This window comes from Oncorhynchus mykiss, chromosome 16 (genome assembly GCF_057628025.1).
Source record: "Oncorhynchus mykiss isolate SJ-2025 chromosome 16, ASM5762802v1, whole genome shotgun sequence".
Lineage (NCBI taxonomy): Eukaryota > Metazoa > Chordata > Actinopteri > Salmoniformes > Salmonidae > Oncorhynchus > Oncorhynchus mykiss.
Genome location: NC_143037.1, coordinates 27,033,193 through 27,059,846, shown reverse-complemented (window position 1 = coordinate 27,059,846; position 26,654 = coordinate 27,033,193). Strand labels below are relative to the sequence as shown.

Genomic DNA, 26,654 nt, shown 5'->3' with positions numbered 1-26,654 from the left:
TTTTAAAATGTTTAACTTGGGTCAAATGGTTCAGGTAGCCTTCCACAAGCTTCCCACAATAAGTTGGGTGAATTTTGGCCCATTCCTCCTGACAGAGCTGGTGTAACTGAGTCAGGTTTGTAGGCCTCCTTGCTCGCGCAAGCTTTTTCAGCTCTGCTCACAAATGTTCTATAGGATTGAGGTCAGGGCTTTGTGATGGCCACTCCAATACCTTGACTTTGTTGTCCTTAATCCATTTTGCCACAACTTCGGAAGTATGTTTGGTGTCATTGTCCATTTGGAAGACCCATTTGCGACCAAGCTTTAACTTCCTGACTGATGTCTTCAGATGTTGCTTCAATATATCCATAATTTTCTTGCCTCATGATGCCATCTATTTTGTGAAGTGCACCAGTCCCTCCTGCAGCAAAGCATGCCCACAACATGATGCTGCCACCCCCGTGCTTCACAATTGGGATGGTGTTCTTCAGGCTTGCAAGCCTCCCCCTTTTTCCTCCAAACATAACAATGGTCATTTTGGCCAAACCGTTCTATTTTTGTTTCATCAGACCAGAGGACATTTCTCCAAAAAGTACAATCTTTGTCCCCATGTGTAGTTGTAAACTGTAGTCTGGCTTTTTTTATGGCGGTTTTGGAGCAGTGGCTTCTTCCTTGCTGAGCGGCCTTTCAGGTTACGTCGACATAGTACTCGTTTTTACTGTGGATATAGATACTTTTGTTTCCTCCAGCACCTTCACAAGGTCCTTTGCTGCTGTTCTGGGATTGATTTGCACATTTTGCACCAAAATACGTTTGTCTCTAGGAGACAGAACGCGTCTCCTTCCTGAGAGGTATGACGGCTGTGTGGTCCCATGGTGTTTATACTTACATACTATTGTTTGTACAGATGAACGTGGTACCTTCAGGCATTTGTAAATTGTTTCCAAGGATGAACCAGACTTGTGGAGGTCTACAATTGTTTTTCCTGAGGTCTTGGCTGATTTCTTTAGATTTTTTTTTTGAAGGTAGGCCTTGAAATACATCCACAGGTACACCTCCAATTGACTCAGGCCAATTGACATCATTTATCAGAAGCCATGACATACTTTTCTGGAATTTTCCAAGATGTTTAAAAGCACAGTCAATTTAGTGTATGTGCACTTCTGACCCACTGGAATGGTGATACAGTGAAATAATCTGTCTGTAAACAATTGTTGGAAAAATTACTTGTCATGCACAAAGTAGATGTCCTAATTGACTTGCCAAAACTATAGTTTGTTAACAAGAAATTTGTGGAGTGTTTGAAAAACGAGTTTTAATGACCCCAACCTAAGTGTATGTAAACTTCCGACTTCAACTGTATGAACAGTAGCATTGATTGGACTGATCATGTCAACATCTTACTTTCAAAATCTTAGTTAGCAGTCATCATGAATCAAGTTGACAGTCTACTGACAAATCCATTTTAATCATTGTCATATGAAGAGAAACAATGAAGATTCATTGTAGATAAAAAGGTATTGGTGCTCATCGGTCATTGGACATAAACAGTACACAATGAGTGGTTTGGAATTAATCGGTGACATAGGCTAACTGCAAGCATTACCACTTGCGAAGTCCGGAATAAACGAGCTCAGACTGGGAATACGTTTTGAACGGTCATCCAATTTGGAATTGTAAATCTTTCTTTGACAAAATTAGTATTCAGATCCTTTGCTAAGAAACTTGAAATTGAGCTCCAGTGCATTCTGTTTCCATTGATCATCTTTGAGATGTTTTTACAACTTGACATGATTTACCTGTGGTAAATTCAATTGATTGGAGATGATTTGAAAAGGCACACACCTGTCTATATGAGGTACCACAGTTGACAGTGTCAGAGTAAAAAAACAAGTCAAGAGGTCGAAGGAATTGTCCGTAGAGCTCAGAGACAGGATTGAGTCATGGCACAGATCTGGGGCAGGGTAAGAAAAATGTCTGCAGCATTGAAGGTCCACAAGAACACAATGGCCTCCATCATTCTTAAATGGAAGAAGGTTGGAACCACCAAGACTCTTCCTAGAACTGGCTGCCCAGCAAAACTGAGCAATCGGAGGAGAAGGGCCTTGGTCAGGGAGGTGACGAAGAACCCGATGGTCACTCTGACAGAGCTCCAGATTTCCTCTGTAGAGATGGTAGAACCTTCCAGAAGAACAACCATCTCTGCAGCACTCCACCAGTCAGGCCTTTATGGTTGAGTGGCCAGACGGAAGCCACTCTTCAGTAAAAGACACAAGACCGCTTGGAATTTGCCAAAAGGCAACTAAAGGACTCTCAGACCATGAGAAACAATATTATCTGGTCTGATGAAACCAAGACTGAGCTATTTGACCTGAATGCCAAGCGTCACGTCTCGAGGAAACCTGGCACCATCCCTACAGTAAAGCATGGTGATAGCAGCATCATGCTGTGGGGATGTTTTTCAGCGGCAGGGACTGGGAGACTAGTCAGGATCGATGTAAAGATGAATGGATAAAAATACAGAGAGATCCTTGATGAACACCCCAGTCTGAGGTCCTGAGCAGGTTAAGGTTTACCTTATAACAGGACAACGACCCTAAGCACACAACCAAGACAACACAGGAGTGTTTTCGGGACAAGTCTCAATGTCCTTGAGTGGCCCAGCCAGAGCCCGGACTTGAACCCGATCGAACATCTCTGGAGAGACCTGAAAATAGCTGTCCAGGGATGCTCCCCATCCAACCTGACAGAGCTTGAGATGATCTGCAGAGAATAATTGGGGGAACGCCCCAAATACAGGTGTGCCAAGCTTGTAGCATCCTACCCAGGATTGAGGCAGTAATCGCTGCCAAAGGTGCTTCAACAAAGTACTGAGTAAAGGGTCTGAATACTTATGTGATATTTGTTTTTTATTTGTTATAAATTTGCAAACATTATTAAACATTATTAATATGTTTTTGCTTTCTCATGTGGTATTGTGTGTAGATTGATGGGGGAAAAACGATTTAATACATTTTAGAATAAGGCTGTAACGTAACAAAATGGGGAAAACTAGTTCTGAATACTTTCCGAATGCACCATCAAATCAAATGTATTTATATAGCCCTTCGTACATCAGCTGATTTCTCAAAGTGCTGTACAGAAACCCAGCCTAAAACCCCAAACAGCAAGCAATGCAGGTGTAGAAGCAAAGTAAGGCCTGAATGTTGTGCTCGAATTCACCTTAGGACAGACCCTTCAAAACATACTTCCTTTTGATCTGCTTTGCCATTTATGAATATGTTATTCAATGCATTTCTATGGGCTAATAGCATTAAGGCCAAATTCAATGTTTCATAAAAATATTAGTAAATATTTGTTTATACCTACAGGGATCCTAAAATCACAAATCAAATAGCTAAATGATCCTTGGTATGACCATCTTAAAACAATTCCATATGTTGGCTTCGTAGAAACCCAGCCCCGGGCCCTTAGACTCTAGTTAAAGGGAGAGCCAAAATGTCTCTGAATGAGAACAGGGGGAGGCAGAGGCATTGCTATTTTTGGTCTATCCACAGCTGTTTGTGTGTTTTTTACATTAAAAAAAAAAAAGTACACTCTTTCGAAGTGCTCCTATTTTTCCTCACTTGTCAACGAAGCCTATTACGTTACTTCCAACTGAAACTTCTCCACTGGTTCTTCTCGCAAGTAATGCAATGTGTATGAGGGAGAAAAGCAGAGACTGAGAAGAAAATATATCAACTGAGGCTGGACAGACTTTTGGAGAGAAGGCCCTTGAATATCGAAGAAAGAAACATTTGTGCGGTAGTTTGAGGGGAGAGCGGTATCAGTTCTCACGGCCCCCTGAAACTCTATCTCAATACGCCGCTCCACTGTACACTTCCATGGTAGACAGCCGACCATGGAGCCCAACCATTGAGTGGGTGGTCTGGTGGCCTGCTCGGTCAAGCACTGTCCTGGGCATCTCCAGGGACCAGGAGCAACCCAAATTAGAGCCTCCATGTTGGAAAACCACTTCTGTTCAGTCGTCAAATCAAAATAAAATCAAACAACAAAATGTGTGCTGTTGGGGGTAATCCAGGACTGGAGTTGCAGGAATGTATAGTATGTTTTGGTAATTACTTAGCAATTGCTGCTATATTCTGTTCTGTCTCTTGAATATGTGTGACCTTGTCATTACTGGAATGTTACCAACCCCCTCAGCCAACAGTTTCCACTTGTTATTACTGTCATCCATTCAGTTGGCTTCTTCCACACTAGTAGGGGGTACGTACTGTATACACAGATCTCAACAGGTCAGTTAAACAAGTTGTGACTTTGAAAATAAGTTTTAAAGCCTGCGCTTGAAACACATACTTATGTTGTTTTATGGGCGGTGTAAAGTGTTGTAACAGGAAGGACCTGCAACTGGTAACAGGCATGACATGGATACAATGGATATGCCACAATAGCCCATTGTGTTGTTTGCCGTCTTGGGGTGGATGGAATAAAAGAAAATGAAAAATAGCCACAACAATGACCCTGAGCATGCTATGAATGAAGTGTTAAAGAGAGAAAGGAAGGGCGGTTCAATAATCCCAAAGGCTGCAATAGAGGTTGGTCCATATTGTGTGTGTTGTCAGTGTGACACTGACACCAAAGTAAGACCTGAATGTTGTGCTCGAATTCACCTAATTCCAAGACTCCCTGCGCCTATTTTGGAGTGCCGGAAAGGCGATACCCTGAGCACCCCCTTGCTCCTCCCTCTCTCTCTTACGTTCCTCAGCTCCCTCTTTTCTTGCCAAACTTGATGGTGCAGCTAAAGTTAGCCCCATTGAGCTAGTGTATATAAGGCAAGGGGCCAACACAAACATGTCAGTCACATCGACTTGGCATAGACTTCTCTTCTTGACCAACCAAAACCCCCACAAACTCTAAAGAGATGGTGAGTGTGTTTGCGTTCCTCTCAATGGAGAACAGTTTCTAGGGTCTAGGATTGTCTTTGATAAACTGACAACTTAAAGCATAATTGATAGTAGGATACCAATGCAAACTGGATAATGGCAATGAAATGGACTCTGAATGACATTTTAAAGGATTCTAGAACAGTTTCACAAACTGGTTCGGGACCTATTGGTGGAAGCTGGTTCCTCTCTGGGCAAAAGAGCCAAGACCAAGTCTTGTGGCTTTTATACTCTGGTTTTGTTGAAATGGTGCATCAAAAGGAAATACTTAAAGGATGTTTGGGGACCACTGCTCAAGAGGCCTCGAAGATATTACAGAATCTTAGCCAATTTTGACGCTACAATTGAACAGACCGAGTGCCTTTTATGCAACTCACCTTTTTTTGAAAGCCTTATGCTGATAAAGTGCGACTTGAATTGGTACAACTTATTCAGACAAAAGCCAAAAGCACCCAGGCATCGAAATCTGAAGCAAAGCTAAGCATCCCTCCCATGTTTATTTTTTAATTTTTAATTTGACCTTTATTTAACTAGGCAAGTCAGTTACGAACAAATTCTTATTTTCAATGACGGCCTAGGAACTTGTGACTCATTGAAAGGCGGTTAACAGCTAAAATAGCAGAAGGACACAGATCATCCCTAGAGGTCAATGACAATACCTAGTAAATTCCTAGAAGGGCTACTTCTGGCACAACTGATGTCACTGACAATGACAAGGAATCATTCTCAAAAAATATCTTAGGGATTTCCTCTTGCTACTGTGGAGGTTTAAGACCTTTTGGCCCAAAATGAGCCAGAGTGGCATGGATGGCCCAAACAGGCTGTTACAGTAAAATGTTGGTTGTGTTGACTGTGAGTTAAGTTACATGTCTTGGTCATCGTTTACCCCCAGGCACCCAAGAAAGCCAAGAAAAGACAGCAGCAGGGAGAGGGTGGATCCTCCAATGTGTTCTCCATGTTTGAGCAGAGCCAGATTCAGGAGTACAAGGAGGTGAGTTTTTTTTTTTTTTGGGGGGGGGGGGGGGGGTCAAGTAGTTGTAATAAGTCAGCCGACATAGTTCTTGGGATACATGCCATTGTAACATCTCCACGCATCACATTGTGATCCCATTGAAAGAGGGTTGCAAAAGCCCAAAATAGACAAACAACCCAACGACTTTGTAATAGGCAAGACAAGGACATCCTAAGGCAGGTGGCATCCTCATTGGTGGCGTTCACATTTGACTGTATCTATCACTGTGGGCGTGATGGAAGTGATAGCTGTCATAGAGCTGGACAGACAGACTTGATTCAATAAAGTTTTTTGCTCCATTTGACAATTAAAAAAAAAAAATATTAGAGACGCCAGCAGGAGACAAACGACAGCGGTCACCTGGGACAGGTCACTACCCAGCAAACCGGGAACATTTCCCAGAACATTAGCTAAGATACCCATTAAGTTCTAGTTAGGGTTTTATCTAACATTAGGATGACAACATCCTGTTTTTCAGATTTTTTATATAGTTTTTTATATATATATATCTATCCTTTGAATGTTCTCCTAACATTCACTAAAATGTTGTGCACAACCTCTGTAACAACCACCACAGAACATTCCCTAAATGTTCTCTATTAGGTTTCCAGGTAATTGAATATAATCTACCTGTAAAGAATTAAATGTGTTCAGACAAAGGTTTTGTACAGACATTGTATAATCATCAACACAACTGGACAGTTTTTGTATTTGGAGAACATTTGCTGAAACCTAAGGAATGTTCTGGGAACTTTCACAGAACCAATTTTGGTTTGCTGGGTAGTCCTCCCCAGCACCCCCTCTACGAACCTGTCCCTGTGACACCTACGAGTTGTTCAAATCATGTGGGAATGTTCACATTGAAAGTGCTCTCAGTATTTAGGAGAGCACAACCTAATCAGCGAGGGAGACAAATTACAATCATTTGGGAAACTGATAACAATTTGTATGATTTTTAAGGGGTAAAATGGAAGTGTGTCAGAGTCTTTGGGTATATCCCTGTCTTTGTGTGATTGACTTGGCCAATTGGAGACAGGTGCGGATAAAAAAAAAACAACGGATGGGGGCAGAGGGATTAATCTGGGAAGGGGCGAGGGGGGTAAGGGGAGGTGTGTTAGTGGTGTAATCAATACTGATTCCTTAAATGTCTCTAGGCTTGTCTGATGTCCCGACACCATTTTAACACCTTAAAAAGACAAGTGGTTGGACAGCTGCCAAGTCCACTGTGTGCTCTATAGCCTTCTTGGGTTTCACTGAGTGGCACATGCAGCTATGTGAGGAGCGAGACCTTTTCACATTTATCTTGATGGACTATCTTGGGGAAAATCTTGTGAATTGTGATGTAAATATTCCCACAACTCAAATTTCACAATGCAGTGCACCCTAATGTTGTTCCTTACACAATGTCTATTATCATCGACTAGTCTAATGAATTTTGAAATGAGGAGACTGAGGTCATGGCAATGCATTTCAATAGGGTACTGGGTAGTGTGATAACATTAACTTATGCTTATAAGCAATAGAAACATGACATTTACTTAAGACCGTCATGTTAATGTGATCGATGTCATTTGGATTGCTCCACAGTGAATAATATGGTATCAACTCTCTCGTCTGCTTCGCTTCCTGCTAGGCTTTCACAATCATTGATCAGAACAGAGATGGAATCATCAGCAAGGATGATCTTAGGGATGTGCTGGCCACTATGGGTCAACTGAACGTGAAGAATGAGGAGCTGGAAGCCATGATCAAGGAGGCCAGCGGCCCCATCAACTTCACCGTCTTCCTCACCATGTTCGGCGAGAAGCTGAAGGGTAGGTCAACCTCTAGGAGCGACTTATAGCTTTTTTCACATTACTCAGCTGAACCAAGCCGAGCTGTACTAGCCTGGTAATGCATCCATCATACACGGAGTATACCAGACATTAAGAACACCTTCCTAATATTGAGTTCGTAGAGCACATGGACTCTACGAGGTGTTGAAAGCGCTCCACAGGGATGCTGGCCCATGTTGACTCCAAGGCTTCCCACAGTTGTGCCAAGTTGGCTGGATGTCCTTTGGGTGGTGGACCATTCTTGATACACATGGGAAACTGTTGAGCGTGAAAAACCCAGCAGCGTTGCAGTTCTTGACACAAACAAGTGCATCTGGCACCTACTACCATACCCTGTTAACAAGTAACATAAATAAAGGGATCATACTGTAGCTTTCACCTGGATTCCCCTGGTCAGTCTGTCATGGAAAGGGCAGGTGTTCTAAACGTTTTGTATAAGCTACATAACTTATATTACCTTTTCTTAATGAGAGTGAGCAGTCAGATATTTTAGTCCCTCTTTCTGTACTTTCTATACTTTCTGTATAGGGAATATAAACTAGTTGGATAGTTATATGTCTATATACTGAACAAAAAAATAAACTCAACATGCAACAATTTCAAAGATTTTACTGAGTTGAAAGAAATTCATTGGGCCCTAATCTATGTATTTCATATGACTGAGAATACAGATATGCATCTTTTGGTTACAGATACCTTAAGAAAAAGGTATGGAAGTTGATCAGAAAACCAGTCAGTATCTGGTGTGACCACCATTTTCCTCATGCAGTGCAACACATTTCCTGTGCATAGAGTTGATCAGGCTGTTGATTGTGTCCTGTGGAATGTTGTCCCACTCCTCTTCAATGGCTGTGCGAAGTTGCTGGATATTGGCAGGAACTGAAACACGCTGTCGTACATGTCAATCCAGAGCATCTCAAACATGCTCAATAGGTGACATGTCTGGTGAGTATGCAGGCCATGGAGGAACTGGGACATTTTCAGCTTCCAGGAATTGTGTACAGATCCTTGTGACATGGGACCGTGCATTATCATGCTGATGGCGGCAGATGAATGGCGCGGCAATGTGCCTCAGGATCTTGTCACGTTGTCTCTGTACACGCCATACACGCTATCTGCCATCTGTCCGGCACAGTTGAAACTGGGATTCATCTGTGAAGAGCACACTTCTACAGCTTGCCAGTGGCCATAAATGGTGAGCATTTTCCCACTGAAGTCAGTTACTACGCTGATATGCAGTCAGGTCAAGACCCTGGTGAGGATGACAAGCATGCAGATGAGCTTCCCTGAGATGGTTTCTGACCGTATGAGACTGCTGGTCTCATACGATCCCCGCAGGTGAAGAAGCTGGATGTGGAGGTCCTGGGCTGGCGTGGTTACACGTGATTAGCAGTTGTGAGGCCGGTTGGACGTACTGCCAAATTCTCTAAAACAATGTTGGAGGCGGCTTACAGTAGAGAAATTAATATTACATTCTCTGGCAACAGCTCTGGTGGACATTCCTGCAGTCAGCATGCCAATTGCACTTTTCCTCAAAACTTTAGACCTCTGTGGCATTGTGTTGTGTGACACAACTGCACATTTTTCAGTGGCCTTTTATTGTCCCCAGCACAAGGTGCACCTGTGTAATGATATTGCTGTTTAATCAGCTTCTTAATATGCCACACCTGCCAGGTAGATGGATTATCTTGGCAAAGGAGAAATGTTCACTAATAGGGATGTAAACAAATTTGTTCCCCAAATTTGAGAGAAATAATATTTTTGTGCAAATGGAACATTTCTGGGATCTTTTATTTCAGCTCATGAAACATGGGACCAACACTTTATGTTGCGTTTATATTTCTGTTCAGTATAAGTTTCTTTATAATGTACATATATTTTACATAAAGTTTTGTTTGTTAATAATGAATGCTTCTACTGCTTTTCTTAGTCCATCACTCTTATCCCATCACTTTTCTTAGTCCATCACTTCTTAGTCCGTAACTGTGAGTTTGAGGTAACAGAGTTTAACTGAGGATCCTCTTCTTCCCTTCCTCTTAGGTGCTGATCCCGAGGATGTTATCGTGAGCGCTTTCAAGGTCCTGGACCCCGAGGCTACCGGCTTCATCAAGAAGGAATTGTAAGTTTTCACCCTGTACCCTTTCCTACCATTACTATCCTATAAATTCACTCACAACCTCTTTAGGTAGTCTTAATGTGTGCCCTGGTTAATAATTCTCTCTCTCTTTTCCTACCTCTTTCCTTTCCTCCAGCATTGAGGAGCTCCTGACCACCCAGTGCGACAGGTTCACCGCTGAGGAGGTGAGGGATCTGTCATTCCATCAGTCATTCAGTCATTTAGAGCGACATTTTCTTAGTGCACAATCACTGTTAAAATAGCAAGAAATACCACAAACCTCATTAGAATCTGTGATTTTTAATTTTGAAACGTTTCTTCAGCAATATGCGTAAAAAGGGGCGATTTTAAATACGTTTCGTAAACTGAGCAATACATAAACAATCGCCTTTATAATGAACATTGTGGAAGAAACTTTTTCAAAATGAAACCACACTGATTACAATGAGATTTACAGTATTTCTTGCTCTTTGCACAGTTATTTTGCTCTAGGAATATTTCACCCTTAGAGCAACATGGTGTTTGACCTTTCATGCCATGGTTATTTACAGTAATAATGAATGACTTGTTTCTGTGTGCTGTCTGACACTGGACTTTGTCCATTTCCCCGCAATGTTTCCGAGTTGTAAGCCTCTCCTTCTGTCTTCCTCTCCCTCAGATGTCCAACCTGTGGGCTGCCTTTCCCCCAGATGTGGCTGGCAACGTAGACTATAAACAGATCTGCTATGTCATCACACACGGAGAGGAGAAGGAGGATGAGTGAAATCCACTTTTTCAATCCCTCTGCCTCTCTCCGTCATCCCCTTCACTACCCCCCTTCTCCAACTCTGTGGCCCGCTTACACGCTCCCCTCGCTCTTCTTTCCATCTCCACCCCGCTCACTATGAAAGACTCTCCTTTATCGAGAGACTTTGAGTTGAGAGGGTTGAAGGCTAATGGAGGTGTGCTGTGTGAGAGTATCAACAGTGGGATTATTTGAAAATAAAATCTTGTACCATCAAAACTATTCCTCTCCATCTCCCTCCCTGCCTCTGATTCCTTCTCTTCTTCCTCATTCCTCACTTATATCTCTCCCTGTCGAATCGAACAGTGCATGCATCATACCTACATCATGTATGCCTATAGAGTTCAGTATCTACAGACAAACACTTTTACTCTTGGGTGCTGTGGTGTATGCTCTATTGTTTATCTGAAACAAGTAGCATATTGACCTGCAAGGTCTGTTTTGTCTCGACTTGATGTGAAGTAATAATGTACTGGAAAAAGGGAAACCTTTTTAAAAGGGACGAGTACTGCGCTAAAATAGCTTGCCTACTCCTCTCAATTTCTCTTTCTCATCAATAGAGACAAAAGGAAGGGCGTTTGAATAAGAGTAAAGCATGATTTAGCAGTAGGTGCATTGTAAGAGAGAGAAAGGGAGACAAAATAAATTCTCAACATTTTCTGTCTGAAATCTCTGTAACAAATAAAACAATGATTTTTTAAAATAAAAACCAATGTCTTTCGTACCACCGTGTCTGTTGGTTTAAGTGAGCTTCGGTTAAAAGCCATAGCCCTCACTGGTCTCCTTTCTATTGCTTACTGCACAGCCCTTGGCAATGCTTCCAAGTATGGGTAGCTGCATCCCAATATGGCGACCGGAGTATGGGCGAGTGGGTGTATGGAAAGCGAATCGGCTAATTGGGCAGGTTTGTTGCCACTCGACCCTTCTGCGTGGCTGATTGGGCTGCACCACGAGTCGATAAACTGCCCAGTGGGTGCTTCCCACTGGAGCAGGTGACAGCGCCTCTTCAACCTCAGGAGGCTGAAGAAATTCACCCTGTCACCAAAAGCACTCACAAACTTTTACAGATGCACAATCGAGAGCATCCTGCCGGGCTGTACCACCGCCTGGTACAGCAACTGCTCCGCCCACAACCGTAAGGCTCTCCAGAGGGTAGTGAGGTCTGCACAACGCATCACCGGGGGCAAACTACCTGCCCTCCAGGACACCTACACCACCCGATGTCACAGGAAGGCCATAAAGATCATCAAGGACAACAACCACCTGAGCCACTGCCTGTTCACCCCGCTATCATCCAGAAGGTGAGGTCAGTACAGGTGCATCAAAGCAGGGACCGAGAAACTGAAAAACAGCTTCTATCTCAAGGCCATCAGACTGTTAAACAGCCACCACTAACATTGAGTGGCTGCTGCCAACATACTGACTCAACTCCAGCCACATTAATAATGGAAATTGATGGGAGTTGATGTAATAAAATGTATCACTAGCCACTTTAAACAATGCCACTTAATATAATGTTTACATACCCTACATTACTCATCTCATATGTATATACTGTACTCGATACCATCTACTGCATCTTGCCTATGCCCTTCTGTACCATCACTCATTCATATATATTTATGTACATATTCTTTATCCCTTTACACTTGGGTGTATAAGGTAGTAGTTTTGGAATTGTTAGGTTAGATTACTCGTTGGTTATTACTGCATTGTCGGAACTAGAAGCACAAGCATTTCGCTACACTCGCATTAACATCTGCTAACCATGTGTATGTGACAAATAAAATTTGATTTGATAATTGAATGTTAGTTCCTCTACCATAAGTTGCCTCCAACGTCATTATAGAGAATTTGGTTGGGTGGGGTTCCTGTCTGTAAAAATCCCATTTGTGGGAAAAAACAAATTATGATTGGCTGGGCCTGGCTCTCCAGTGTGTGGGCCTATGCCCTCCCAGGCCCACCCATGGCTGCAGGTCCTAATAAAAGTATTTAAATTGACTGTTTACCTTATATGAACTGTAACTCAGTAACATCTTTGAAATTGTTGCATTTATATTTTTGCTCAGTATAGTTGCATTGACTGTGCCAGGCTGCCTACACCTTTGCCTTGTGATGATTGAAACTCGGGGTGGAATCGGGAAAATAAGACCTGTGCAACACTGTACACCTTTTTTTTTTCCTTCATAAAGAGCCAACCCTGAGGTATGTAGTTGAAATCGTTCGCGACCTATTGAAGTTTGAAGGTCCGAATGTATGGCGAATATCGAAACTCAAACCAATTTTACCACGGTGAAAAACGATTGGAACCATTTCCCTATTTGACCGCTAAATTTTACGAGTATTATTACTCATTCTGTGGTATTTTAGCACAGATAGAACAATGAGACAGATGTATAAATGTGAAGCATCCGCTTGCATTTCCACTCACTACACAATATGGTAGTGAGAGGAAGCCGAAGTGGTAGAAGATGAATCGAAATGGATTTGGGCCGACATTCTGCGCATGTTCTCATCGATGAAACATTTGATCTCAAGGCAGTTTAATATTCCCAAAACCAAAATCTGTTATGAACAGTAGATTTTGAAAATATCGCGTTGTTTTGAAGGTGCGCAAAGACGAATAGAGCACTTTAAAGTAGGCGTTCCCTAACGGAAAAATGCAGATGTCACGCCAATAGGAACTCATGCTTGGCTCTGCCCACTATGACTCATTTGCTCCTATTGGAAACGACCTGCTATGGTCTCTTGGTTTAGTTAGAAAAAATAATCTTTGACTCGAGTCTTTTTTTCGTTATCAACCACCGGCATGCGCAGTGCGCATGTTTATTCACACTTCCTGGTCCGGAATTTGGAAAACTGCACGACAGGAGCGGGGTGAAAAGTACAGCAGTGCATAGTGGACCCATAGGGCAGTGATCCGCAAAGACACTTCGGGACCTACTCAACTACCGCAGGTGGAATGACGTTCTGGTGATCTGGGTATGGAAAGCTGGGCCTTTTGTTGTCGGCTCTGGGTGACATGAAATTTCGCTGCGGTCGCTACCCCGTGCCAACTCTACGACCATGGCCTCGCCACTGCCCCCCTGCACAGCTGTCATATACTCTGCCCTGGCAATCGTCGCTCTTCTCCTGCTCACCGCGACTGCTGTGAATGCCTCCCAAGGCGACAAGGAGCCAGTTTACCAAGACTGTGTCACGCAATGTGTCCGGACCAACTGCACCGGAGCTCGGCTCAGAGGTTTTCAGTCTACACAGGCGCCTTACATGGCGCTGACAGGTGAGGATTTTCTGCCGCTGCCACGTTCTGGAAGTTTAAAAACCAGCTAGCTCGCGCTGGGGAACCAGTCGCCAGCCATCTAACGTTACTACTAGAGCAGCATCCACTGATATCGTAGCTAGCTAACCAATTTCGTTATCAGTGTGGAAATGAGAAATGCTTAAAATGCATATTGCTGTCATTTAAATGCATGTTTGGCTGTTCTGCATTGGTTAGCTGTTCGTATACTCAGACAGACAGTGTTCCATTTTGGTGATCACTGCACGAGGTACTGCGTGAAGTTTTGAAGCCAGTTGAGCATTTGAATTGGTGCTGCTAATGAATTATTTGTGATGCAACAAGCCGTAGCCCATTTGGCTTCTGTCAAATCAATTAACTACAGACTCTCAATGAGATGTTGTGGTGTTGTGTTGGTGTTGTGTTGGTGTTGTGTTCCATCAGATAAGTTGGCTTACTGCTGTAGATTGTCAGGAACGACCACAAGGGACAGAAAGTTGGAGTTCTTTGCTAAGCAAGTGCAGAGTAAAAAAGAAGAGTGAACCCATAGGCTGTTGTATTTGAACACTGCCCATTTTATTTAGTTGTGTGTGCTCTCTTTACTACATGTATTTGTCTAACTCCAACTTTCTGTCCCTTGTCCAGGCTGGACGTGTCGTGATGACTGCCGGTACCAGTGCATGTGGCAAACAGTGGGACTTTACCAGGCTGAAGGCTACAGCATCCCACAGTTCCATGGAAAGGTATGGTTCTATGCATTCTCTGGTCAACCTTACCGTGAGATCCTTAGTGCAGAGTTATCCAGTGTCAATAAATGGCTTTCGGATAACAACCTTTTTCTGCATCTTAGAAAAACCAAATCCCTCGGTTTTAGTGTCAAAGTGGGCACAAAATCTGAGGTGAGTTACCATGAGTGTGAACTGAATAGGTACCTAAACGGTGAGACTGGTCCTGAAGGTTTTAACAATGTTAAACCAAAAAATGTAAATTCCTAGCTTGGGACATCCAAATATTTGGATAGTGACACGCTAAGGACTCTGGCAGGTGTGCTAGTTCAGTGTCACTTTTGATTGTGTGCACATCATGGTTAACCAGCAGACCCAAACATCTAAAGAATAAGCTACAGACCAATCAAAACAAGCTGGTGAGAATTGTACTGAAGCAATTTAAGCAGCTAGGCTGGCTATCTGTAGAGAAACGGGTAATATTAATTCAACTGTTCCACAGATTTATTACTGACTCAGCCCCAGGTACCTATCAAATTATTTGACTTATATTAGAGATTTCTGTTGTATAGCACACTGTATTACTTATACAACTAATATAAGGACAGGACATGAGATGGGAGTAGAAATTAACGTGGGCATTGTTTAATGCGTTTCACAGGAAGAACATTCCAAGCATTTCAACGTAGGTAAGCAAGGGGTTACAGGTGCCCTAAAGGGACAAACCTAGAATATCAATACACAACATATTCCTCCCCCTTTGCCTTTGATCACTCGTAAGGAAAAAGTAAATATTCACTGTTTTGCCTATTGTTTTCTTTTTAATATAAGTTCTCTTAATGTAAATAAATGATATTTTCAGAATAACCTTTTCTAAACTAGGGATAGAGGGTAGACTTGCCTCAGTCCCCAGACTTAACCCAGGGGTGTATTCTGCCCCAATGTCGGAGGTTAGTCTGAACTAAATAGTCAACTTGTCAGGGGGTCGTCTTTCTCTTGCAGGGTAATGACGACATACAGGTGAGTCTACAGTAACATTATCTCTGAGTGAGTGGTGATGGTGTATGCCCAGACTCGGGTGCAAAAGGTACCCTGAGTAGGCACTCTGGCTGGTTCAGGTGAGTCTGGAGCATTTTCCACATTTGTAGGTTGCTGCAGTGGATGTTCAGGTGATAGGTCGTAGTCATGGTAGGTCTCCAGTAGCTGATCTTGGTTTGTCACTTGACATGAGTCATCTCTGAGGTTGGTTCCTGGCAACAGTTGATCTACGTGTCTCCTCCAGATTATGTTTTCCGGTGTGTGAACTGTGTAGGACACAGGCCCTGTTTGTGCAACCACTGTGGCTGGTATCCACTTTGGACCTTTGCAGTAGTTCTGAGCAAGAACTCTCTCTCCAAATCAAATTTATTTGTCACATACACATGGTTAGCAGATGTTAATGCGAGTGTAGCGAAATGCTTGTGCTTCTAGTTCCGACAATGCAGTAATAACCAACGAGTAATCTAACCTAACAATTCCAAAACTACTACCTTATACACACAAGTGTAAAGGGATAAAGAATATGTACATAAAGATATATGAATGAGTGATGGTACAGAAGGCATAGGCAAGATGTAGTAGATGGTATCGAGTACAGTATATACATATGAGATGAGTAATGTAGGGTATGTAAAGCTTCTGTCTTTTGCTTTGCTCTGTCTCCACCTGTGCTCTCTGTTGTTTCTGTACAACCTGTCTCATCTTTGGAGGTCTCAGGATGTCGAGTCGCGTGCGATGCTGTCTTTTCATCATGGCTGACGCGGGTGCCACTTTGGTTGTAGCGTGGGGAGTGTTTCTGTAGGTTAACAGGAAGGTGTTTAGACTTTATCGTTTGGGCAAACCTTTCAGCGAGGCCGTTCGTTGCAGGGTGATACGGCGCTGACTGGATGTGCTGAATTCCATTTGCTTCCGTGAATGACCGGAACTCTTCAGACACCAGTTGGGGGCCATTATCACTAACGAGTTGCGTTGGCAAGCCAAAGCGACTGAAGATTGACCGTAGCTCTTCGATGGTTCTCTCCGCTGAGGTGCTCTTCATCACTGTGACCTCAGGCCATTTGCTGTGTGTGTCAACTACGACTAAGAACATACGATCCTCCAGTGGGCCTGCATAGTCTATGTGGACTCGCTGCCAAGGCTCCTCTGGGAAGTCCCATGGGTGTAGTAGCGCTAGCTGAGGTAGGTTCCTCATCTTTTGACATGCAGAACATGACTTGACCTTGTCTTCGATAGCTGCATCCAGACCTGGCCATCAAAAGTAGCTGCGTGCAATCTCCTTCATTCACACCATGCCACAGTGCCCTGAATGGAGTTCTTCAGGGACCTGCCTTCTCAGTGGCGGCGTTATGATGACTCAAAAACCCCATAGCAAGCATCCAAACTGAACTGTGAGCTCGTTTCTCCTCACTAGGTAAGGTTGTAGGCTGTCCGGATTTCTCCTTTTCCACGAGTGACAATGTCCATGACCTCAGACATCACTGGATCAGTGTGGGTGAACCTTTTCACTTGGACAGATGTAACTGGGGCGTTTGTCACTTCCTTGAAGTAGAAGATTTCAGCCTGGGAGTGCTCAGTGTGTGCGACAGGTAAGGGAAGCCTTGAGAGGCCGTCTGCATTGCAGTGCTGCTCAGACCTTCTGTACTTGATATCGTACTGGTGAGCAGATAACAATAACGCCCATCGCTGCATGTGGCTGTCTGCAAGCGACGGAATGCCGGTGTGGGGACCAAAGATGGAGGTGAGGGGTCTATGGTCCGTCAGCAGTGTGAATCGTCGGCCGAACAGAAACTGATTAAATTTCTTAACCCCAAACACAATGGCGAGTGCTTCACTCTCTATCTGTGCATAATTGCTCTCGGCTTTACTTAAGGTCCGTGATGCAAAAGCAATTGGCCTTTCTTCACCTGATGGCATGATGTGTGAGACAACGGCACCAACGCCATAAGGCGATGCATCACATGCCAACTGTAATGGCAAGTTGGGGTTGAAGTGGGTTAGGGCCTCTGACTGAGCTAAGGCTGTTTTCACTTTCTTGAAGGCCTCCTCACGTCTGTCTGTCCACTTCCACTGTTTGGTTTTGTTAAAAAGTTAATGTAGTGGCTTTAACATGTTAGCTAGGTTTGGCACAAACTTTGCGTAGTATGTCAGTAGTCCTAAGAATGATCTCAGCTGACTCACGTTCTGTGGGGATGGAGCTTCCGCAACGGCCTTCACCTTCGATGGCGCCTTGTGGAGCCCCGAACTGTCGATGACGTGGCCCAGATACTCAACAGAGGTACTCATACTCGCATTTGTCCTTCCGGACCCTCAGACCGTACTCTAATCTCTGTAGTGTAGCGTTCAGGTTTCTCAGGTGCTCCTGCTCGTCTTTGCCGGTGATGAGTTGATCATCGAGGTAACATTGGACCCCAGTGAGTCCGCTCAGTATCTGGTCAATAGCTCTTTGTCTGAAAGGGACAAAACATGCAAAAAATCTTCCTCTTCAGACAGGGTATCACTTTGTTCATCCTCTGTGTGCTCCATTTTATGTACTTCCTGAAGTCGCTTTTCCTTTGTTCAGTACTTTTGTTTGATTGTCTTTTTGTTTTTACACGCATGTTCGATGTGACCCTTTTTTCCACAACTTCTGCAGTCTGTCTTTGCACCAACACTCCTCTGCTTGGTGACCTGGTTTCCCACAGCGATAGCATGGGTTGCCACCCCCTGCCTTGTTTTTTAACCACGTAGACACCTTATGCTGTTGTGCGTCTTTATTTGCCATTTCCATTGACGTACTCACTTCTATTGCCTTCTGCAATGTTAAGTTACTCTCGGTCAAAAGGCGTTTCTGAATTGCCTCGCTGCGCATGCCACACACTATCATGTATAGTGTCGCTCATTGATCGGCCAAATTCAGTGTTCAGATAATTGTTTCAATACAGCCACAAACTGTGAGATTGATTCCCCCTCCTCTTGATTTCTCTTATGAAACTGGAATCTCTCTGCGATCATCAGTGGTTTGGGAGAATGTCCTTTTAAGGTAGCCACAATTTCATCATGTTATTTATCACCAGGTTTTTCAAGCGTTACTAGGCTGGGTAGTAGATTGAATGTTTTTCCTCCCATAACAGTCAAACATGTTGGCACAACGACTTCTGCTTTAATTCCATTTGACAACACAAAGAACTCAAAACGTTTTGTGTAAGAACTCCATTGTTCCACAGATTTATCAAATGTCCCTATATTTCCAATCAATGCAGAAATTTTCGGTTTATTTTTCATTCTCACACTTTTCAGACAGTCCCTTACTCCCAGACCCTTTTTTCCCTTTCTTTTAACTCACGCTAACTTCAGTTTCTCCCGCAGCGAAACTCTTCCTATCCCTCGAGGCACTCGTGGCCATGACATCAAAGGCTAGCTAGCCTGTTGACTCTAGGGGGCACTATTTTCATTTTTGGAAAAATAACGTTCCCAAAGTAAACGGGCTATTTTGTCAGGACCAGATGCTAGAATATGCATATAATTGACATCTTAGGATAGGAAACACTAAAGTTTCCAAAACTGTAAAAATATTGTCTGTGAGTATAACAGAACTGATATTGCAGGCGAAAGTCTGAGAAAAATCGAATCAGGAAGGGACTCTGATTTAGAAAGCGCTGCGTTCCTATTGAGCAGTGAATGAGATATCAACCAGATTCATTTTCTATGGCTTCCCTAATGTGTCTAGTGTCACAATACATAGTTTCAGGCTTTTATTTTGAAAAATGAGCCTGAACGTCAACATTGTGTCAGTGGTCAGCTGGAGTCTCTTAGTGTTTTGTGCGTAACACACAAATGCGGCCATTGTTTCTCTCTTTCCTACTAAGAAGGCATCTGTCCCGGTTGGTATATTATCAAATAGATATTTGAAAAACACCTTGAGGATTGATAAACAACGTTTGCCATGTTTCTGTCGATTTATTATGGAGCTAATTTTGAATATTTTTCGGCGGTTGTCGTGACTGCAATTCCCGGTCGAATTCTCAGCCAAACGTGAAGAACTAACGGAGTTATTTTGGCTACAAAAATAATATTTTCGGAAAAAAGGAACATTTGCTATCTAACTGGGAGTCTTGTGAGTGAAAACATCTGAAGCTCATCAAAGGTAAACGATTTAATTCGATTGCTTTTCTGATTTTTGTAACCAGGTTGCCTGCTGGGCATAATGCCTGCTAGGCATAATGCTATGCTAGGCTAGCGATAAACTTACACAAATGCTTGTCTTGCTTTGGCTGAAAGCATATTTTCTAAATCTGAGATGACAGGGTGATTAACAAAAGGCTAAGCTGTGTTTCAAATACTTCACTTGTGATTTCATGAATATGAATATTTTCTAGTAATATTTATGTCCGTTGCGTTATGCTAATTCGTGTCAGTTGATAACAACGCTCCCGGATCCGGGATGGGTAGTTACAAGAGGCTAGCATCACTCGACTGGCAAGCTCCACGTTTTGTTTGCGTCTTTCTACAGCAAAAAAAAATAAAGAACCAATTTAACTCACAATTTCTGCCGAAATTAATAAAAAATGAAAAGCTGATATTTCTTAAGTCAATAAGTATTCAAACCCTTTTTTTTATGGCAAGCCTAAATAACTTCAGGAGTAAAAATGTGCTTAACATGTCAGTTAATAAGTTGCAAGGACTAACTATGTGTGCAATAATGGTGTTTAACATAATTTTTGAATGACTACCCCATCTCTGTACCCCACACATGCAATTATCTGTAAGGTCACTCAGTTGAGCAGTGAATTTCAAGCACAGATTCAATGACAAAGTCCAGGGAGGTTTTCCAATGCCTCACATGGGTAATAAAAAATTAAAAAGCAGAAATTGAATATCCCTTTGAGCATGGTGAAGTTATTAATTACATTTTGGATAGTGTATCAATCATAGGAGGCTGCTGAGGGAGAATGGCCAGCATCCCAGAGTCGCCTCTTCACTGTTGACGTTGAGACTGGTGTTTTGCGGGTACTATTTAATAAAGCTGCCAGTTGAGGACTTGTGAGGCGTCTGTTTCTCAAACTAGACACACTAATGTACTTGTCCTCTTGCTCAGTTGTGTACCGGAGCCTTGCACTGTTCTGTGAAGGGAGTAGTACACAGCATTGTACGAGATCTTCAGTTTCTTGGCAATTTCTCACATGGAATAGCCTTCATTTCTCAGATTTCAAGAATTGACGTACGAGTTTCAGAAGAAAGGTCTTTGTTTCTGGCCATCTTGAACCTTTAATCAAACCCACAAATGCTGAACCTCCAGGTACTCAACTAGTCTAAAGAAGGCCGGTTTTATTGCTTCTTTAATCAGAACAACAGTTTTCAGCTGTGCTCACATAATTGCAAAAGGGTTTTCTAATGATCAATTAGCCTTTTTTAAATTATAAACTTGGATTAGCTAACACAATGTGCCGGTTACTGATAATGGGCCTCTATACGCCTATGTAGATATTCCATAAAAAATCTGCTGTTTCCAGCTACAATAGTCATTTACAACATTGACAATGTCTACACTGTATTTCTGATCAATTTGATGTTATTTTAATGGACAAAAAATGTGCTTTTCTTTCAAAAACAAGGACATTTCTTAGTGAGCCCAAACTTTTGAACGGTAGTGTATGTTGTGTGTGTTTTATTTAACTAGCAGCCCTTGATCAGTATTAGCCCTGCTAATTCAAGTGGTTCAAGTCCTTGATTAGTTGGATAAGGTGCGCTAGTACTGCAATATATCAAATTAGTGGAACGATTTGGGGGTACTCAAGGAGAGGTTTAGAAATGAACCACTAGGCTATATATATGGGGATAATGAAAGACTAGGAGTCACTCACTCTATTTTGTCTCACTCTTTCCTTCTTTGTCCTGCTCTCTTCTACAGTGGCCATTTGCACGGTTCCTGTGCTTTGAGGAGCCAGCATCTGCTCTGGCCTCTCTGCTCAACGGCCTGGCCTGCCTTCTGATGCTGCTGCGCTACCGCAGCTCTGTGCCACGCCAGAGCCCTATGTACTACACCATCACCGCCTTCTCTCTGGTGTGTTTGACTGTGTTTGTTTCGTGAGTGTGTCGTGTGTAAGACAGAGGTCCACCAAGACTTACACCATTGTAGCATTTTCCTATACATTGTAATGTGTGCATTTGAGTGTACATAACTTTTCAGAAACTTAACTTAACCTTTTTTGCTTATTCATATTAAAATATACTTATGTAAACTTGTTTTTTTAATAACTTCTCTTTTTTTTCAGGTTTCTCTCAATGCTTGGTTCTGGTCCACAGTGTTCCACACCCGGGACACCTATCTCACCGAGGTAATGGTCAAAACCATAACCTAATAATCATAATCAGCCTAATAATCATAACCTACCTAACCTTCATACAGCAAGTGGTTAATACAGCATGTGTTACAATTAGGGTATAGCCATCTGTGACACATAGCATACGTTGAGAAACCAGGGTAGAAATCAATTCCTGTTGAATTGGACACATTTCTCAATAGAAATGCAGTTTCTTTTCTCAATTGAGTGAAATTTGGATGGAATAAAAGCCCCAACCCTGACAATCAGTTTGGATTTGCGGGTAGCTAGAACATACTTTAAGCTACAGTGTGATTCATTCAATGCCAAACCATCTGCCAGGACAAGAGAAAGCTTCCACTCAATCTTTTATAACAAACAGGCAATTAGCTAATCAGATGAACCAAACTCTAGGGTCTAATGACATTGTCGTCTTGTGCTGCCATTAAAATGTATGATCCTCAGATTACATCAGTCCGATTCAGATAGACCTCTCTCTACCAGTCACCAATTTTGTGGTGTTCAATTCACGAGTTGAAAACAACCTATTTATTTTCTATGAACATTTTTTCAATTCATGAATTAGGATGCAGCGTAATAATTCGGATGGAACTGTTAACAGGCATTTGCCATGGATTGTTGTCAATAACTAACTCCTCATCACCAATCCCTTGATGTCGAGGGTGATCTCTTCACTGTTTTTTGTTGTTGGGCAGAACTAACCGTTTTATAAGCAAATATATATATATATTTGCCAATTTGTTTGTATTTACCTTTCTTCAAGAAAATGGACTACTTCTGTGCATCTGCTGTCATCCTCTACTCCATCTACTTATGCTGTGTGAGGTAAGTTTAAAAACAGGCTTTTTTTCCTCAAGAAATATTGTTGATTAACCCCTATGACATACGGTAAAAACACTGAAGGATCATTGACAAAGACAAACTGCATCAGTATAGAATCGACCTCAATAAGCCGTGAGTGATAATATTTATGTTTTATCTTATGTTAATATACATACATAGCTGTTGCGGTTGGCAACAAATATTTCCTTCCATAAAGTGCTTTATTCCTGGGTTTGTTAATAGATGGCTCGTAAACACAAGGAAAATATGAAAGGTGATTATTAACCTCTGTGTGGTTATATTTTAGGACAGTGTATGATATGACATTGACCCTTATATCTCCCCAGGACGTTGGGGCTGAAGAGGCCGGGGGTGTCCAGCATGGTAGGGGTTCTGCTCATCCTGGCCTTCACCTCCCACGTGTCTTACCTGACCTTCGTCAGCTTCGACTATGGTTACAACATGGCTGCCAACGCCACCATAGGTACGTACCTTAACCGTACCTTAATCCATAACAAGCAAAAAATACAAATATTTAATTCTAGTCAATTGTTCCCATGGTAACATTCACTTTAGCATTTCCCTACTTGCGGTCAGTCTCAATCTCTTTCGTTTTCCCTACCACACTATCCCCTACCCCCTCCTCCCTCTCTCTCCTCATTCCCGCCTCTCTCCACCACCTCCTGTTCCCTGTCCCTCCCACAGGCATAGTGAACCTGCTGTGGTGGCTGTGTTGGTGCTGGCAGAACCGGCGGACACTGCCCTACTGGTGGAAGTGTGGCGTGGTGGTGGTGCTGCTCCATGGCCTGGCCCTGCTGGAGTTGCTCGACTTCCCGCCGCTGTTCTGGGTCCTGGATGCCCATGCAGTCTGGCACCTCAGCACTGTGCCTGTGCATTTCCTCTTTTACAGGCACGTATACCTCTTGTCTATCGATCTATTCCAGTGGAAGCTGATAGATAGAGAAATGGGGAGGACAGGCTCATTGTAATGGATACTTGCTCCCACTTACTCTACAGAGCACTTTTTCATGTTTTTGAAAGCTATAAACAGAGCTCACTCATGTTCTTCCTACTCCAAAAGTAGTCCTCGTGGATAATCCATAAAAGGACAGCACTTGAAACCTTTCAATAGCTTCCCCTCAACCTTTACACAACCATCATCCAACATCTAGGCTTGCATTTGTTTTGCACCTCTATTCCAAAACCAACTTTGTCTCTTTTTTTTTTTTCTTCCCCTCGACAGTTTCTTGATAGACGACAGTCTCCATCTACTCAACACAGAGAAGACTGGTGTGAAACTGGAGTAGCAGGAGCTCGTCACCACTTAATCCCACCTCTTTCCTCACTCACCAATCAAGGCAGCCGGACACCAGAATGGGGTGGAGCTCAGTCGCCATGGCTACCTGCACAGCACCTGCGCATCTATGAATTCCATCAAAGTATAGACTTTTTTTTGTTGACCGTTTCATGTTTTTTGGGGGGTTGTTGAAATTATTTGGAGTATTTATTTTTCACATGAGATTTTTCTTGACTTGAATGATGTTTGCATTCAGTAAGCTTTGCCTTGTATAGAGTGAGAAATAAGGCCCCTTTGTCATCAAACTTGATCTAAATACTATATTGATTCATAGAATCCTGGACATTTACACAGTAGACTCAATGCACATTGGGTATCCACCGGCAATCGTACGCATGCATATCGATTTGATTGAAGGCCTCTACAGAATAGGCATCGTAGGCTTGAAGTTAGTCCCATAACAGGCACGGAACACATTAGCTGTGTCAAAATCGGGCAGACATTTTGAAAGTGATCAAAAACGGGCCTTCATTCCTGGGTCATGTTCAATAGGCACGAAACGGAAGAAAGTAGTCTAAAACGGAGAGGTTCCATCTGAACTTGTCCAATGAGAAACGGTGTGCCCTAATTAACATAACCCTCTTGTCCATGAGGTCACGGTTTAAGTTTACATTATAGAAGCTGCAGCCTCCAGATGGCTCCACTACCACCCATAAGTGGAATCCACTCTCGGCACAACACTGCATGTGCCCAAGTCTGTCTGTGCCAAAAGTGGCCTTACATACACAGGGAGAGAGGTGCCCGCTGTCAGGGTGGGGGTGCCAGCATATTGTTCTGGAGTGTGGGGGAAGGAGACCAGGGAGTATGTTTGGAGGCCATTCCAGCTGACTTTTTTTCTCTCTCTCGCCATCTCACCTTTATTTTTGCGCCTATGCTATTTCCATTGCTGCTTCTTTTAGTTGATATTCTTTTAAAATGGATTTTCAAGTGAGAATTTGTATTTGTTGCCATTTAGGATTTATTTGACATTGTGTTGATTGGTTTTCTCGGTTATGATCACTTTATTTATTTTTTTGGGGGGGGTGTGTTATCATTTAATGGAAGTCTTATTTTAATTCACCTTGATTGCCTTTCTGTGTGAGGGGGGGGGGGGGGAAGGAGAGATGGGAGCAGGACAATAGGATATAAGTATAGAGTTGTGGACAGGGGGAGTGTACTGTGCAGTGAACCTATTGTACTTAACAAGTGAGGGTAAGACACAGGGGGTGACTGATGACACCTGGTTTACTGTGTGTGCCCCGCCCCCAGTTTTGGATGTGTTTGGATGCATTGCACCCATGGTCTCAATATCACACACTACTCGATGCTGAGATGCTACCACACCACTCTGGAGAATGTTTTCTCTCCACTTTTGCCTTACATGTATGTAACACCCTGCCTTGTCATTTTGTTGTTTGTGTATGTCCATTACACAATCTGTAGGCTTGGTAACTTATTACCATTTCCTTTGCCACATTTAACCATCTGCCTTTCCTATGTTGCTCTCTAGAACTAAACATTTGGCAACTAAATTGTAATAGCTTGAATTCATACAAAGTATGACTCTCTTTCCATGTGTTTGCTGTGCCATAGTTATGTGCACTTTGTGTATGCATGTAGCCGTGTGTGTGCATTCTAAATTCTGTCCACGCCTTTGTATGTGAGCATGTGAACAATGAAGAGTATGTGTCGCTCATGCCTCTCCTCAAGGTTCTGTTATTGCTGAGAGAGCATATATATATATATATATATATATATGAGACCCCCTGTGTGTGGCTTCACTGAAAGCCAGAGGAAGTGATATGTCGGGGAAGAGGGTTTCAGGAATAGTAACAGAGGACTTAGATTAAAAACAGTTTTGTTCTGAATCATATTATTTGCTTTATTATTTTGTTCCCCATGTGCTTTTTATAAACCATTGACATTCACCTTATGATATTGTCTGAATCCAAAACAAGGCAAGTCAACCCTTTGCTTTAGTCACTGTGGGAGTTATTTTAGTTCACTGGAAGCTAAAATGAAGGCAATGCCAAAACAGGACTCTGTTTCTATACAATATGATCTCAAAATGGAGACATCTCTTATCAACAACATTGTTCCATATTCAATAGCTCACCTGGCCTCAAGATGGCAGTATAAACAACCCAAAAATATGAATAATACCACCTTGTTAGGCTACATATTACCTACTGTGATTGTAAGAGTGAAAACTACTGGTAGTTTATTATTTATAAATGACAACCGTGTACCTATACTTCTGCTCAGTCCAGAAGCAAGTTGATAACCTCTTTGAACAAAGTTAGATATCTCTTCCTGGTGTTGAATCGACCAACCTTAGAATTTAAGGATGTTACAAAAAAGAACCCTGGCCGATATTCAGAGGTGAAATGTTTAGAACAAAGAAATCTGTTTAGATACAATTTAGTAATACAGCTGACACAATCCCTAGTCTACCTGACAGATAATC

The 26,654-nt window shown here is 42.6% G+C and overlaps 2 protein-coding genes across 2 annotated transcripts; both read left to right on the top strand.

The window, feature by feature from the left end:
* Positions 1 to 4,593: 4,593 nt before the first annotated feature.
* On the top strand, positions 4,594 to 11,393 carry mylpfb (myosin light chain, phosphorylatable, fast skeletal muscle b). Its single transcript, XM_021565462.3, has 6 exons — positions 4,594 to 4,903; positions 5,815 to 5,913; positions 7,568 to 7,748; positions 9,810 to 9,888; positions 10,022 to 10,070; positions 10,544 to 11,393. Exons 1-6 carry the CDS (start codon positions 4,901 to 4,903, stop codon positions 10,646 to 10,648), a joined length of 516 nt encoding a protein of 171 aa, XP_021421137.1. The 5' UTR covers positions 4,594 to 4,900; the 3' UTR covers positions 10,649 to 11,393.
* A 1,214-nt stretch (positions 11,394 to 12,607) lies between these two features.
* pgap3 (post-GPI attachment to proteins phospholipase 3) lies at positions 12,608 to 26,060 on the top strand. The gene is made up of 8 exons (XM_021565445.3): positions 12,608 to 13,949; positions 14,592 to 14,689; positions 21,597 to 21,749; positions 21,961 to 22,023; positions 22,793 to 22,854; positions 23,199 to 23,335; positions 23,557 to 23,761; positions 24,095 to 26,060. The coding sequence occupies exons 1-8, from the start codon at positions 13,736 to 13,738 to the stop codon at positions 24,156 to 24,158; spliced, it is 996 nt and encodes a 331-aa protein (XP_021421120.1). The 5' UTR covers positions 12,608 to 13,735; the 3' UTR covers positions 24,159 to 26,060.
* Positions 26,061 to 26,654: the final 594 nt, after the last annotated feature.